Source organism: Oncorhynchus gorbuscha, unplaced genomic scaffold (genome assembly GCF_021184085.1).
Source record: "Oncorhynchus gorbuscha isolate QuinsamMale2020 ecotype Even-year unplaced genomic scaffold, OgorEven_v1.0 Un_scaffold_2210, whole genome shotgun sequence".
Classification (NCBI taxonomy): Eukaryota; Metazoa; Chordata; class Actinopteri; order Salmoniformes; family Salmonidae; genus Oncorhynchus; species Oncorhynchus gorbuscha.
Genome location: NW_025746779.1, coordinates 75,001 through 88,313, shown reverse-complemented (window position 1 = coordinate 88,313; position 13,313 = coordinate 75,001). Strand labels below are relative to the sequence as shown.

The 13,313-nt window shown below is 42.7% G+C and overlaps 1 protein-coding gene across 1 annotated transcript in view; it reads right to left on the bottom strand.

The window, feature by feature from the left end:
* Positions 1-1,737: 1,737 nt before the first annotated feature.
* Positions 1,738-13,313, bottom strand: part of LOC124025277 (CUB and sushi domain-containing protein 3-like) — a gene marked incomplete at both ends in the record, with an annotated part of 85,691 nt that continues 74,115 nt past the window's right edge. The window contains 4 exons of the mRNA XM_046338832.1: positions 1,738-1,876; positions 4,642-4,833; positions 5,696-5,898; positions 8,845-8,971. Of these exons, the coding sequence (XP_046194788.1) occupies positions 1,738-1,876; positions 4,642-4,833; positions 5,696-5,898; positions 8,845-8,971 (661 nt within the window). The remainder of the gene's footprint in view (positions 1,877-4,641; positions 4,834-5,695; positions 5,899-8,844; positions 8,972-13,313) is intronic.

Below are 13,313 nucleotides of genomic sequence, written 5' to 3'. Positions count from 1 at the left end.
ACCAGTAGAGAGGAACACCACACCACAGTAACATCATGACTCAGGTACCAGTAGAGAGGAACACCACACCACAGTAACATCATGACTCAGATACCAGTAGAGAGGAACACCACAGTAACATCATGACTCAGATACCAGTAGAGAGGAACACCACACCACAGTAACATCATGACTCAGATACCAGTAGAGAGGAACACCACAGTAACATCATGACTCAGGTACCAGTAGAGAGGAACCCCACACCACAGTAACATCATGACTCAGATACCAGTAGAGAGGAACCAGACTCAGATACCAGTAGAGAGGAACACCACAGTAACATCATGACTCAGATACCAGTAGAGAGGAACACCACAGTAACATCATGACTCAGATACCAGTAGAGAGGAACCAGACTCAGATACCAGTAGAGAGGAACACCACAGTAACATCATGACTCAGATACCAGTAGAGAGGAACCAGACTCAGATACCAGTAGAGAGGAACACCACACCACAGTAACATCATGACTCAGTTACCAGTAGAGAGGAACCCCACACCACAGTAACATCATGACTCAGATACCAGTAGAGAGGAACCAGACTCAGATACCAGTAGAGAGGAACACCACAGTAACATCATGACTCAGATACCAGTAGAGAGGAACACCACAGTAACATCATGACTCAGATACCAGTAGAGAGGAACACCACAGTAACATCATGACTCAGATACCAGTAGAGAGGAACACCACAGTAACATCATGACTCAGATACCAGTAGAGAGGAACACCACAGTAACATCATGACTCAGATACCAGTAGAGAGGAACACCACACCACAGTAACATCATGACTCAGATACCAGTAGAGAGGAACACCACACCACAGTAACATCATGACTCAGATACCAGTAGAGAGGAACACCACACCACAGTAACATCATGACTCAGATACCAGTAGAGAGGAACACCACACCACAGTAACATCATGACTCAGATACCAGTAGAGAGGAACACCACACCACAGTAACATCATGACTCAGATACCAGTAGAGAGGAACACCACACCACAGTAACATCATGACTCAGGTACCAGTAGAGAGGAACACCACACCACAGTAACATCATGACTCAGATACCAGTAGAGAGGAACACCACACCACAGTAACATCATGACTCAGATACCAGTAGAGAGGAACACCACACCACAGTAACATCATGACTCAGATACCAGTAGAGAGGAACACCACAGTAACATCATGACTCAGATACCAGTAGAGAGGAACACCACAGTAACATTGCCTGTCAAACGGTAACTTTCATGTCCTGATGATTGTACACGTTGAATCTCCCACAGTTCATCAACCCCCAGCAGGTGATCTCTAACACACTGCAGACACCCTTCTGCTCTCAGCTGTTCGACTCTCTGGTGTGTTTCAGTTCAGAAGATTACCTGAATGGAATCATTCATTCATTTGTTCGTTCATTCGTTCATTCGTTCATTCATTGATTCCTTCGTTCATTCAGTGATTCATTCATTGATTCGTTCATTCATTGATTCCTTCGTTCATTCAGTGATTCATTCATTGATTCGTTCATTCATTGATTCCTTCGTTCATTCAGTGATTCATTCATTGATTCGTTCATTCATTGATTCCTTCGTTCATTCAGTGATTCATTCAGTGATTCATTCATTGATTCGTTCATTCATTGATTCCTTCGTTCATTCAGTGATTCATTCATTCATTCATTCCTTACCTGATAAAAGCCAGTGATATGACGTAGTCTGAGTGGACAGCGATCAGCCAATCGCAGTCTTTGCTGTGCGGGTAGGGGAGGGGGAAGTTGGGGGAGAGGATGAATCCTGATGATCCTGTTACATTACCCCCACAGGGAGCTGCAGAAACACACACACACACAATGTTCAAAATATACAGTACAACATAATGTAGTGGTTTTAATATGTCCTGGTCACGGTGCCGTTAACCTCTTTAACCACACCGGTGGTTTTCAGACAGAATAATACAACTAGAAACATCCCTATCAGGGTTTAATATCCCTATCAGGGTTTAATAACCCTATCAGGGTTTAATATCCCTATCAGGGTTTAATAGGGTTTAATATCCCTATCAGGGTTTAATAGGGTTTAATATCCCTATCAGGGTTTAATATCCCTATCAGGGTTTAATAGGGTTTAATATCCCTATCAGGGTTTAATATCCCTATCAGGGTTTAATAGGGTTTAATATCCCTATCAGGGTTTAATAGGGTTTAATATCCCTATCAGGGTTTAATAGGGTTTAATATCCCTATCAGGGTTTAATAGGGTTTAATATCCCTATCAGGGTTTAATAGGGTTTAATATCCCTATCAGGGTTTAATAGGGTTTAATATCCCTATCAGGGTTTAATACCCCTAGCAGGGTTTAATATCCCTATCAGGGTTTTAATATCCCTATCAGGGTTTAATAGGGTTTAATATCCCTATCAGGGTTTAACACCCCTAGCAGGGTTTAATATCCCTATCAGGGTTTAATAGGGTTTAATATCCCTATCAGGGTTTAATAGGGTTTAATATCCCTATCAGGGTTTAATACCCCTAGCAGGGTTTAATATCCCTATCAGGGTTTAATATCCCTATCAGGGTTTAATATCCCTATCAGGGTTTAATAGGGTTTAATATCCCTATCAGGGTTTAATACCCCTAGCAGGGTTTAATATCCCTAGCAGGGTTTAATATCCCTATAAGGGTTTAATAGGGTTTAATATCCCTATCAGGGTTTAATAGGGTTTAATATCCCTATCAGGGTTTAATAGGGTTTAATATCCCTAGGAGAGTTTAATAGAGTTTAATATCCCTATCAGGGTTTAATAGGGTTTAATATCCCTAGCAGGGTTTAATAGGGTTAAATATCCCTATCAGGGTTTAATAGGGTTTAATATCCCTAGCAGGGTTTAACATCCCTATCAGGGTTTAATAGGGTTTAATATCCGTAGCAGGGTTTAATAGGGTTTAATATCCCTATCAGGGTTTAATAGGGTTTAATATCCCTAGCAGGGTTTAACATCCCTATCAGGGTTTAATAGGGTTTAATATCCCTAGCAGGGTTTAATAGGGTTTAATATCCCTAGCAGGGTTTAATAGGGTTTAATATCCCTATCAGGGTTTAATAGGGTTTAATATCCCTATCAGGGTTTAATAGGGTTTAATATGCCTATCAGGGTTTAATAGGGTTTAATATCCCTAGCAGGGTTTAACATCCCTATCAGGGTTTAATAGGGTTTAATATCCCTAGCAGGGTTTAATACCCCTAGCAGGGTTTAATATCCCTATCAGGGTTTAATATCCCTATCAGGGTTTAATAGGGTTTAATATCCCTATCAGGGTTTAATATCCCTATCAGGGTTTAATTTAACATCCCTATCAGGGTTTAATAGGGTTTAATATCCCTATCAGGGTTTAATAGGGTTTAATATCCCTATCAGGGTTTAATATCCCTATCAGGGTTTAATATCCCTATCAGGGTTTAATAGGGTTTAATAACAGGGCGGCAACGTAGCCTAGTGGTTAGAGCGTTGGATTAGTAACCGGAAGGTTGTGAGTTCAAACCCCCGAGCTGACAAGGTACAAATCTGCCTGAACAGGCAGTTAACCCACTGCTCCCAGGCCGTCATTGAAAATAAGAATGTGTTCTTAACTGACTTGCCTGGTTAGATAAAGTTAAAATAAAATTAAAAAAATTAACTGACCCCTGTTATACAGACTGACCCCTGTTATATCCCCAGTAGTGTTTCATTAATATAGACCGACCCCATTAATACAGACTGACCCCTGTTATATCCACCAAAACGGGGTTGAAAAAGGACCTTTTAATGCCCCACTACTGCAGAAAGCTTCGCAGAATAAACACAGTTCTATTCCTAGTATATATATATATATATATTGTTATCATAGATGTTTTATTTGATTTAGCCAGGAAGTCCCAGTGAGGTCAGAAGACCTCTTTTACAAGGAAGACCTGGCGTTTAGGAGGCTCGCTGCTACAGCCTGAGGACAGAATAACTCTCGCTGTAGTGTTAAACGGAATAACCCCTCGTTCAGTTCCTAGGAGCCTGTCTTTGAAACCCCTGACGATGCAAACAGAACAACCACAGATATATTCCTTTTAGCGTATAATGTACAGCCCCACCAATACAGATGGAGGGCTGATAAACCAGCTATATTTCATATACAGCCTCACCAATACATCTGGGTGGGATAGTCTGCCAGTAGTATAGTATAGTATAGTATAGTATAGTATAGTATAGTATAGCATATAGTATAGTATTATATTATAGTATGTTATATTATACTAGAGTATGCTATAATACAGTATATTGAAGTATAGTACAGTATAGTACGGTATAGTATATATAATTACAGGATAGTACAGTACAGTAGAGTACAGCACAGTACAGTATAGTATAGTATAGTATAGTATAGATCAGTATAGTATAGATCAGTACAGTAGTAAAGCCTCGCCAATGCAGCTGGGAGGGCTGGGCTGCCAGTAGTATAGTATAGTATAGTATAGTATAGTATAGTATAGTATAGTATAGTATAGTATAGTATAGTATAGTATAGTATAGTATAGTATAGATCAGTATAGTAGTATATCCTCACCAATGCAGCTGGGAGGGCTGGGCTGCCAGTAGTATCTGTTGTCCACTTGGATGCAGGTGATCTTGCTCTCTCCCTGCAGCTCATATCCTGGATCACAGGAGAAGGTCACCGTGTCATCTGGTTCTCTCCCATCTCCGTGACGACTGCCGTTCATAGGCAGGCCTGGATCTCTGCAGGCTGTCGCCACTGAACCTGGAGACACATGGCAGACATGACGTTACGCAACAGCTGAAGGACACACAGCAGACATACGAGACCAGTTAGCTTCCCAGTTCATATGAGACCCGTTAGCTTCCCAGTTCATATGAGACCCGTGAGCTTCCCAGTTCATATGAGACCCGTTAGCTTCCCAGTTCATATGAGACCCTTTAGCTTCCCAGTTCATATGAGACCTGTTAGCTTCCCAGTTCATATGAGACCCTTTAGCTTCCCAGTTCATATGACACTTGTTAGCTTCCCAGTTCATATGAGACCCATTAGCTTCCCAGTTCATATGAGACCCTTTAGCTTCCCAGTTCATATGAGACCCATTAGCTTCCCAGTTCATATGAGACCCATTAGCTTCCCAGTTCATATGAGACCCATTAGCTTCCCAGTTCATATGAGACCTGTTAGCTCCCCAGTTCATATGAGACCCATTAGCTTCCCAGTTCATATGAGACCCATTAGCTTCCCAGTTCATATGAGACCCATTAGCTTCCCAGTTCATATGAGACCTGTTAGCTTTCCAGTTCATATGAGACCCGTTAGCTAACACAGTTCATATGAGACCCGATATCTTCCGAGTTCATATGAGACCCTTTAGCTTCCCAGTTCATATGACACTTGTTAGCTTCCCAGTTCAAATGAGACCCGTTAGCTTCCCAGTTCATATGAGACCAGTTAGCTTCCCAGTTCATATGAGACCAGTTAGCTTCACAGTTCATATGAGACCCGTTAGCTTCCCAGTTCATATGAGACCAAATAGTACAGAGTTGAAAGTAAACAGAATCAATAAATGCTCTTCTTTCTTGTCACTCTAGAAACTGAAAGTTATTCTTCTGGAAACACTCACTTGAGAAGTCGATGGCGAAGCCAGACTTGGTGATGTAGAAGTCAGTCTGGAACTGAATGGTGACGACGTTGAGGGTGCTGTGTATCCCCTCGGGGAGCAGGGAGCCAGACACCTCCCTCAGAGACATCTCATTTTCTGCTGGTCCGTCCCAAACCTCCAGGATGTCGTGAGATGCCTCTGTGTCGAACGCCAGGAACTGGAGGCTTAGGGAGGATGGGATTTAATAAATCGGATTTAAAAAATTAAAAAAAGATTTTGGCCAAGACAACACCAATTTCAAATCATAAAATATTCATATTCTATCTGTATTCGCTTGAGGTTGTATGCATTTTCTGTTTACTCTTATCACCAAGTGTCTGGCAGGACAAACCATCTGAAAACTATTCACACCTTCCCTTCGACTGGTGCCAGGAACTGGAGGGCTAGTTGTGAAGGATCTGATTAGACGAACCAACTCCACAGTCAGGCAGCGACCGAAATGATTAGAGAAACTACAGTACCTCTACAGGCAGTCACCAACTGTGCATTCTGAATCTTTAATGACATGGTTCTGAGTAAAGCATTAACAATAAGGCTATGTTTTGTAACACATTGATATGTGAGATACCGGAGAAGGATGAACCCCATTTTTTTTTCTTCATTTTAATTTTATGGTAAAAAAAAAAGGTAGATGAGTACCAGGGTTTTCGTTATGCAAAATGTGCCGCCGGACAAGATGACTAGGAATAGTTTAATTTAACGCCCATTTTTAGTAAATGATCTGACCCATAACCATTCGGTTTGCGTAACCCATTAGGGTGTCCACCGCACGGTGCTCAGAATGACAGAAATCATATTTAGATTATGGTAATTCATCTTCATAGAACGTGTTACTTCCTGTCATGAAAGCTGCCCAATAAAACATCACTTTCAAACATTTTCCCAAAATGCAATTCGTGGGGAAAACACCATATCCTGATGCGAACGGTTTCAAATGTGACAGAGATCTCAGTTAGAAAGTTAGAAAGAGGCGGGGAACCTAAAGATGCATTAACTAAGACGGGTTGCTAATATGACTGAAGAATTTTGTGCCTTTGACTTTCTGGACAATTGAAGAAAAAAAAACGTTTATATAAAAACCAATAGAACACGAAAGAAATGTTGGTTTCAACGGCAAATGAGGAAGTTTTTATAAAATAACTGTCTGAGTGTTTCTACGGTGGGATATTACCAGGAGCAACGAGCTGAGGAGCTGCAGGACCTGGAGAAGTCTTTATAAAATAACTGTCCGAGTGTTTCTACGGTGGGATATTACCAGGAGCAACGAGCTGAGGAGCTGCAGGACCTGGAGAAGTCTTTATAAAATAACTGTCTGAGTGTTTCTACGGTGGGATATTACCAGGAGCAACGAGCTGAGGAGCTGCAGGACCTGGAGAAGTGTTTATGAAAGAACTGTCTGAGTGTTTCTACGCTGGGATATTACCAGGAGCAACGAGCTGAGGAGCTGCAGGACCTGGAGAAGTATTTATAAAATAACTGAGTGTTTCTACGGTGGGATATTACTAGGAGCAACGAGCTGAGGAGCTGCAGGACCTGGAGAAGTCTATAAAATAACTGAGTGTTTCTACGGTGGGATATTACCAGGAGCAACGAGCTGAGGAGCTGCAGGACCTGGAGAAGTCTTTATAAAATAACTGAGTGTTTCTACGGTGGGATATTACCAGGAGCAACGAGCTGAGGAGCTTCAGGACCTGGAGAAGTCTTTATAAAATAACTGTCTGAGTGTTTCTACGGTGGGATATTACCAGGAGCAACGAGCTGAGGAGCTGCAGGACCTGGAGAAGTCTTTATAAAATAACTGTCTGAGTGTTTCTACGGTGGGATACTACCAGGAGCAACGAGCTGAGGAGCTGCAGGACCTGGAGAAGTATTTATAAAATAACTGTCTGAGTGTTTCTACGGTGGGATATTACCAGGAGCAACGAGCTGAGGAGCTGCAGGACCTGGAGAAGTCTTTATAAAATAACTGTCTGAGTGTTTCTACGGTGGGATATTACCAGGAGCAACTAGCTGAGGAGCTGCAGGACCTGGAGAAGTCTTTATAAAATAACTGTCTGAGTGTTTCTACGGTGGGATATTACCAGGAGCAACGAGCTGAGGAGCTGCAGGACCTGGAGAAGTCTTTATAAAATAACTGAGTGTTTCTACGGTGGGATATTACCAGGAGCAACGAGCTGAGGAGCTGCAGGACCTGGAGAAGTCTTTATAAAATAACTGTCTGAGTGTTTCTACGGTGGGATATTACCAGGAGCAACGAGCGAGCTGAGGAGCTGCAGGACCTGGAGAAGTCTTTATAAAATAACTGTCTGAGTGTTTCTACGGTGGGATATTACCAGGAGCAACTAGCTGAGGAGCTGCAGGACCTGGAGAAGTCTTTATAAAATAACTGTCTGAGTGTTTCTACGGTGGGATATTACCAGGAGCAACGAGCTGAGGAGCTGCAGGACCTGGAGAAGTCTTTATAAAATAACTGTCTGAGTGTTTCTACGGTGGGATATTACCAGGAGCAATGAGCTGAGGAGCTGCAGGACCTGGAGAAGTCTTGATGCCTACATACCTCCAAAGCCAATTACCAGCTAAGGGAACTCTGATGCATACAGTACATACCGCCAAAAGCCAATTACCAAACTGTGCATTATGAATCATAATTTAATGATAAAAGTAAGTAAATATTTGACAAGATGTTAACCAAGATGTGAACCAAGATGTTAACCAAGATGTTAACCAAGATGTTAACCAAGATGTTTACCAAGATGTTAACCAAAATGTTAACCAAGATGTGAACCAAGATGTTAACCAAGATGTTAACCAAGATGTTTACCAAGATGTTAACCAAAATGTTAACCAAGATGTTAACCAAGATGTTTACCAAGATGTTAACCAAGATGTTAACCAATATGTGAACCAAGATGTTAACCAAGATGTTAACCAAGATGTTAACCAAGATGTTAACCAAGATGTTATCTGAAACAACAGCAGGACTGTTTTGTAATACATTAATATATAAATGGTTCTGTATGGTACCAGACAAGGGTACCCCATTTTGCCTATTCATTTTGTGGTAAAAAAAAGTTAATATCCGATTCCAATTCTATATTTGAAGTAGCTACCTGACGATGTTGCCAGAGTTGACAGTGATGGTCCAGGTACAGCGCAGGTTGTTGTCGTAAGGAAAGGGATATCCAGGAGACAGGATGCGGCCTGTAGACTCACCTTTGAACCTACCGCCACACTCCGCTGGAGGCACACACACACAGAAACACACACACACAGAAACACACACACACACACAGAAACACACACACACACACAGAAACACACACACACAGAAACACACACACACAGAAACACACACACACACACACAGAAACACACACACACAGAAACACACACACAGAAACACACACACACAGAAACACACACACACAGAAACACACACACACACAGAAACACACACACACAGAAACACACACACACAGAAACACACACACCAAAAACAGGTCACTAACAGGTCACCCGACCTTGTCAACATCCAACATCTAAACAACAGAACAGTTCCCTGAGGGAAAATGGTATTAAAGAAGTAACTGCAAACACAACTGGCAGACTTGTCAAATCAGACTATTCCCAGTTATTCAACATGAAGAATAACAACAAACACAACTGGCAGACTTGTCAAATCAGACTATTCCCAGTTATTCAACATGAAGAATAACAACAAACACAACTGGCAGACTTGTCAAATCAGACTATTCCCAGTTATTCAACATGAAGAATAACAACAAACACAACTGGCAGACTTGTCAAATCAGACTATTCCCAGTTATTCAACATGAAGAATAACAACAAACACAACTGGCAGACTTGTCAAATCAGACTATTCCCAGTTATTCAACATGAAGAATAACAACAAACACAACTGGCAGACTTGTCAAATCAGACTATTCCCAGTTATTCAACATGAAGAATAACAACAAACACAACTGGCAGACTTGTCAAATCAGACTATTCCCAGTTATTCAACATGAAGAATAACAACAAACACAACTGGCAGACTTGTCAAATCAGACTATTCCCAGTTATTCAACATGAAGAATAACAACAAACACAACTGGCAGACTTGTCAAATCAGACTATTCCCAGTTATTCAACATGAAGAATAACAACAAACACAACTGGCAGACTTGTCAAATCAGACTATTCCCAGTTATTCAACATGAAGAATAACAACAAACACAACTGGCAGACTTGTCAAATCAGACTATTCCCAGTTATTCAACATGAAGAATAACAACAAACACAACTGGCAGACTTGTCAAATCAGACTATTCCCAGTTATTCAACATGAAGAATAACAACAAACACAACTGGCAGACTTGTCAAATCAGACTATTCCCAGTTATTCAACATGAAGAATAACAACAAACACAACTGGCAGACTTGTCAAATCAGACTATTCCCAGTTATTCAACATGAAGAATAACAACAAACACAACTGGCAGACTTGTCAAATCAGACTATTCCCAGTTATTCAACATGAAGAATAACAACAAACACAACTGGCAGACTTGTCAAATCAGACTATTCCCAGTTATTCAACATGAAGAATAACAACAAACACAACTGGCAGACTTGTCAAATCAGACTATTCCCAGTTATTCAACATGAAGAATAACAACAAACACAACTGGCAGACTTGTCAAATCAGACTATTCCCAGTTATTCAACATGAAGAATAACAACAAACACAACTGGCAGACTTGTCAAATCAGACTATTCCCAGTTATTCAACATGAAGAATAACAACAAACACAACTGGCAGACTTGTCAAATCAGACTATTCCCAGTTATTCAACATGAAGAATAACAACAAACACAACTGGCAGACTTGTCAAATCAGACTATTCCCAGTTATTCAACATGAAGAATAACAACAAACACAACTGGCAGACTTGTCAAATCAGACTATTCCCAGTTATTCAACATGAAGAATAACAACAAACACAACTGGCAGACTTGTCAAATCAGACTATTCCCAGTTATTCAACATGAAGAATAACAACAAACACAACTGGCAGACTTGTCAAATCAGACTATTCCCAGTTATTCAACATGAAGAATAACAACAAACACAACTGGCAGACTTGTCAAATCAGACTATTCCCAGTTATTCAACATGAAGAATAACAACAAACACAACTGGCAGACTTGTCAAATCAGACTATTCCCAGTTATTCAACATGAAGAATAACAACAAACACAACTGGCAGACTTGTCAAATCAGACTATTCCCAGTTATTCAACATGAAGAATAACAACAAACACAACTGGCAGACTTGTCAAATCAGACTATTCCCAGTTATTCAACATGAAGAATAACAACAAACACAATAGAGATCTGAATACAAATGACTAGCGGTTAGTACATCCTAGAGTAAAGCCCCGTTCTCCTTGGGCCTGGTAATGGAATGGAGTAAAGCCCCGTTCTCCTTGGGCCTGGTAATGGAATGGAGTAAAGCCCCGTTCTCCTTGGGCCTGGTAATGGAATGGAGTAAAGCCCCGTTCTCCTTGGGCCTGGTAATGGAATGGAGTAAAGCCCCGTTCTCCTTGGGCCTGGTAATGGAATGGAGTAAAGCCCCGTTCTCCTTGGGCCTGGTAATGGAATGGAGTAAAGCCCCGTTCTCCTTGGGCCTGGTAATGGAATGGAGTAAAGCCCCGTTCTCCTTGGGCCTGGTAATGGAATGGAGTAAAGCCCCGTTCTCCTTGGGCCTGGTAATGGAATGGAGTAAAGCCACGTTCTCCTTGGGCCTGGTAATGGAATGGAGTAAAGCCCCGTTCTCCTTGGGCCTGGTAATGGAATGGAGTAAAGCCCCGTTCTCCTTGGGCCTGGTAATGGAATGGAGTAAAGCCCCGTTCTCCTTGGGCCTGGTAATGGAATGGAGTAAAGCCCCTTTCTCCTTGGGCCTGGTAATGGAATGGAGTAAAGCCCCTTTCTCCTTGGGCCTGGTAATGGAATGGAGTAAAGCCCCTTTCTCCTTGGGCCTGGTAATGGAATGGAGTAAAGCCCCTTTCTCCTTGGGCCTGGTAATGGAATGGAGTAAAGCCCCTTTCTCCTTGTACCTGGTAATGGAATGGAGTAAAGCCCCTTTCTCCTTGGGCCTGGTAATGGAATGGAGTAAAGCCCCTTTCTCCTTGGGCCTGGTAATGGAATGGAGTAAAGCCCCGTTCTCCTTGGGCCTGGTAATGGAATGGAGTAAAGCCCCGTTCTCCTTGGGCCTGGTAATGGAATGGAGTAAAGCCCCGTTCTCCTTGGGCCTGGTAATGGAATGGAGTAAAGCCCCTTTCTCCTTGGGCCTGGTAATGGAATGGAGTAAAGCCCCGTTCTCCTTGGGCCTGGTAATGGAATGGAGTAAAGCCCCGTTCTCCTTGGGCCTGGTAATGGAATGGAGTAAAGCCCCTTTCTCCTTGGGCCTGGTAATGGAATGGAGTAAAGCCCCGTTCTCCTTGGGCCTGGTAATGGAATGGAGTAAAGCCCCGTTCTCCTTGGGCCTGGTAATGGAATGGAGTAAAGCCCCGTTCTCCTTTGGGCCTGGTAATGGAATGGAGTAAAGCCCCGTTCTCCTTGGGCCTGGTAATGGAATGGAGTAAAGCCCCGTTCTCCTTGGGCCTGGTAATGGAATGGAGTAAAGCCCCGTTCTCCTTGTACCTGGTAATGGAATGGAGTAAAGCCCCGTTCTCCTTGGGCCTGGTAATGGAATGGAGTAAAGCCCCTTTCTCCTTGGGCCTGGTAATGGAATGGAGTAAAGCCCCGTTCTCCTTGGGCCTGGTAATGGAATGGAGTAAAGCCCCGTTCTCCTTGGGCCTGGTAATGGAATGGAGTAAATCCCCTTTCTCCTTGGGCCTGGTAATGGAATGGAGTAAAGCCCCGTTCTCCTTGGGCCTGGTAATGGAATGGAGTAAAGCCCCGTTCTCCTTGGGCCTGGTAATGGAATGGAGTAAAGCCCCGTTCTCCTTGGGCCTGGTAATGGAATGGAGTAAAGCCCCGTTCTCCTTGTACCTGGTAATGGAATGGAGTAAAGCCCCGTTCTCCTTGGGCCTGGTAATGGAATGGAGTAAAGCCCCTTTCTCCTTGGGCCTGGTAATGGAATGGAGTAAAGCCCCGTTCTCCTTGGGCCTGGTAATGGAATGGAGTAAAGCCCCATTCTCCTTGGGCCTGGTAATGGAATGGAGTAAATCCCCTTTCTCCTTGGGCCTGGTAATGGAATGGAGTAAAGCCCCGTTCTCCTTGGGCCTGGTAATGGAATGGAGTAAAGCCCCGTTCTCCTTGGGCCTGGTAATGGAATGGAGTAAAGCCCCGTTCTCCTTGGGCCTGGTAATGGAATGGAGTAAAGCCCCGTTCTCCTTGGGCCTGGTAATGGAATGGAGTAAAGCCCCGTTCTCCTTGTACCTGGTAATGGAATGGAGTAAAGCCCCGTTCTCCTTGGGCCTGGTAATGGAATGGAGTAAAGCCCCGTTCTCCTTGGGCCTGGTAATGGAATGGAGTAAAGACCCGTTCTCCTTGGGCCTGGTAATGGAATGG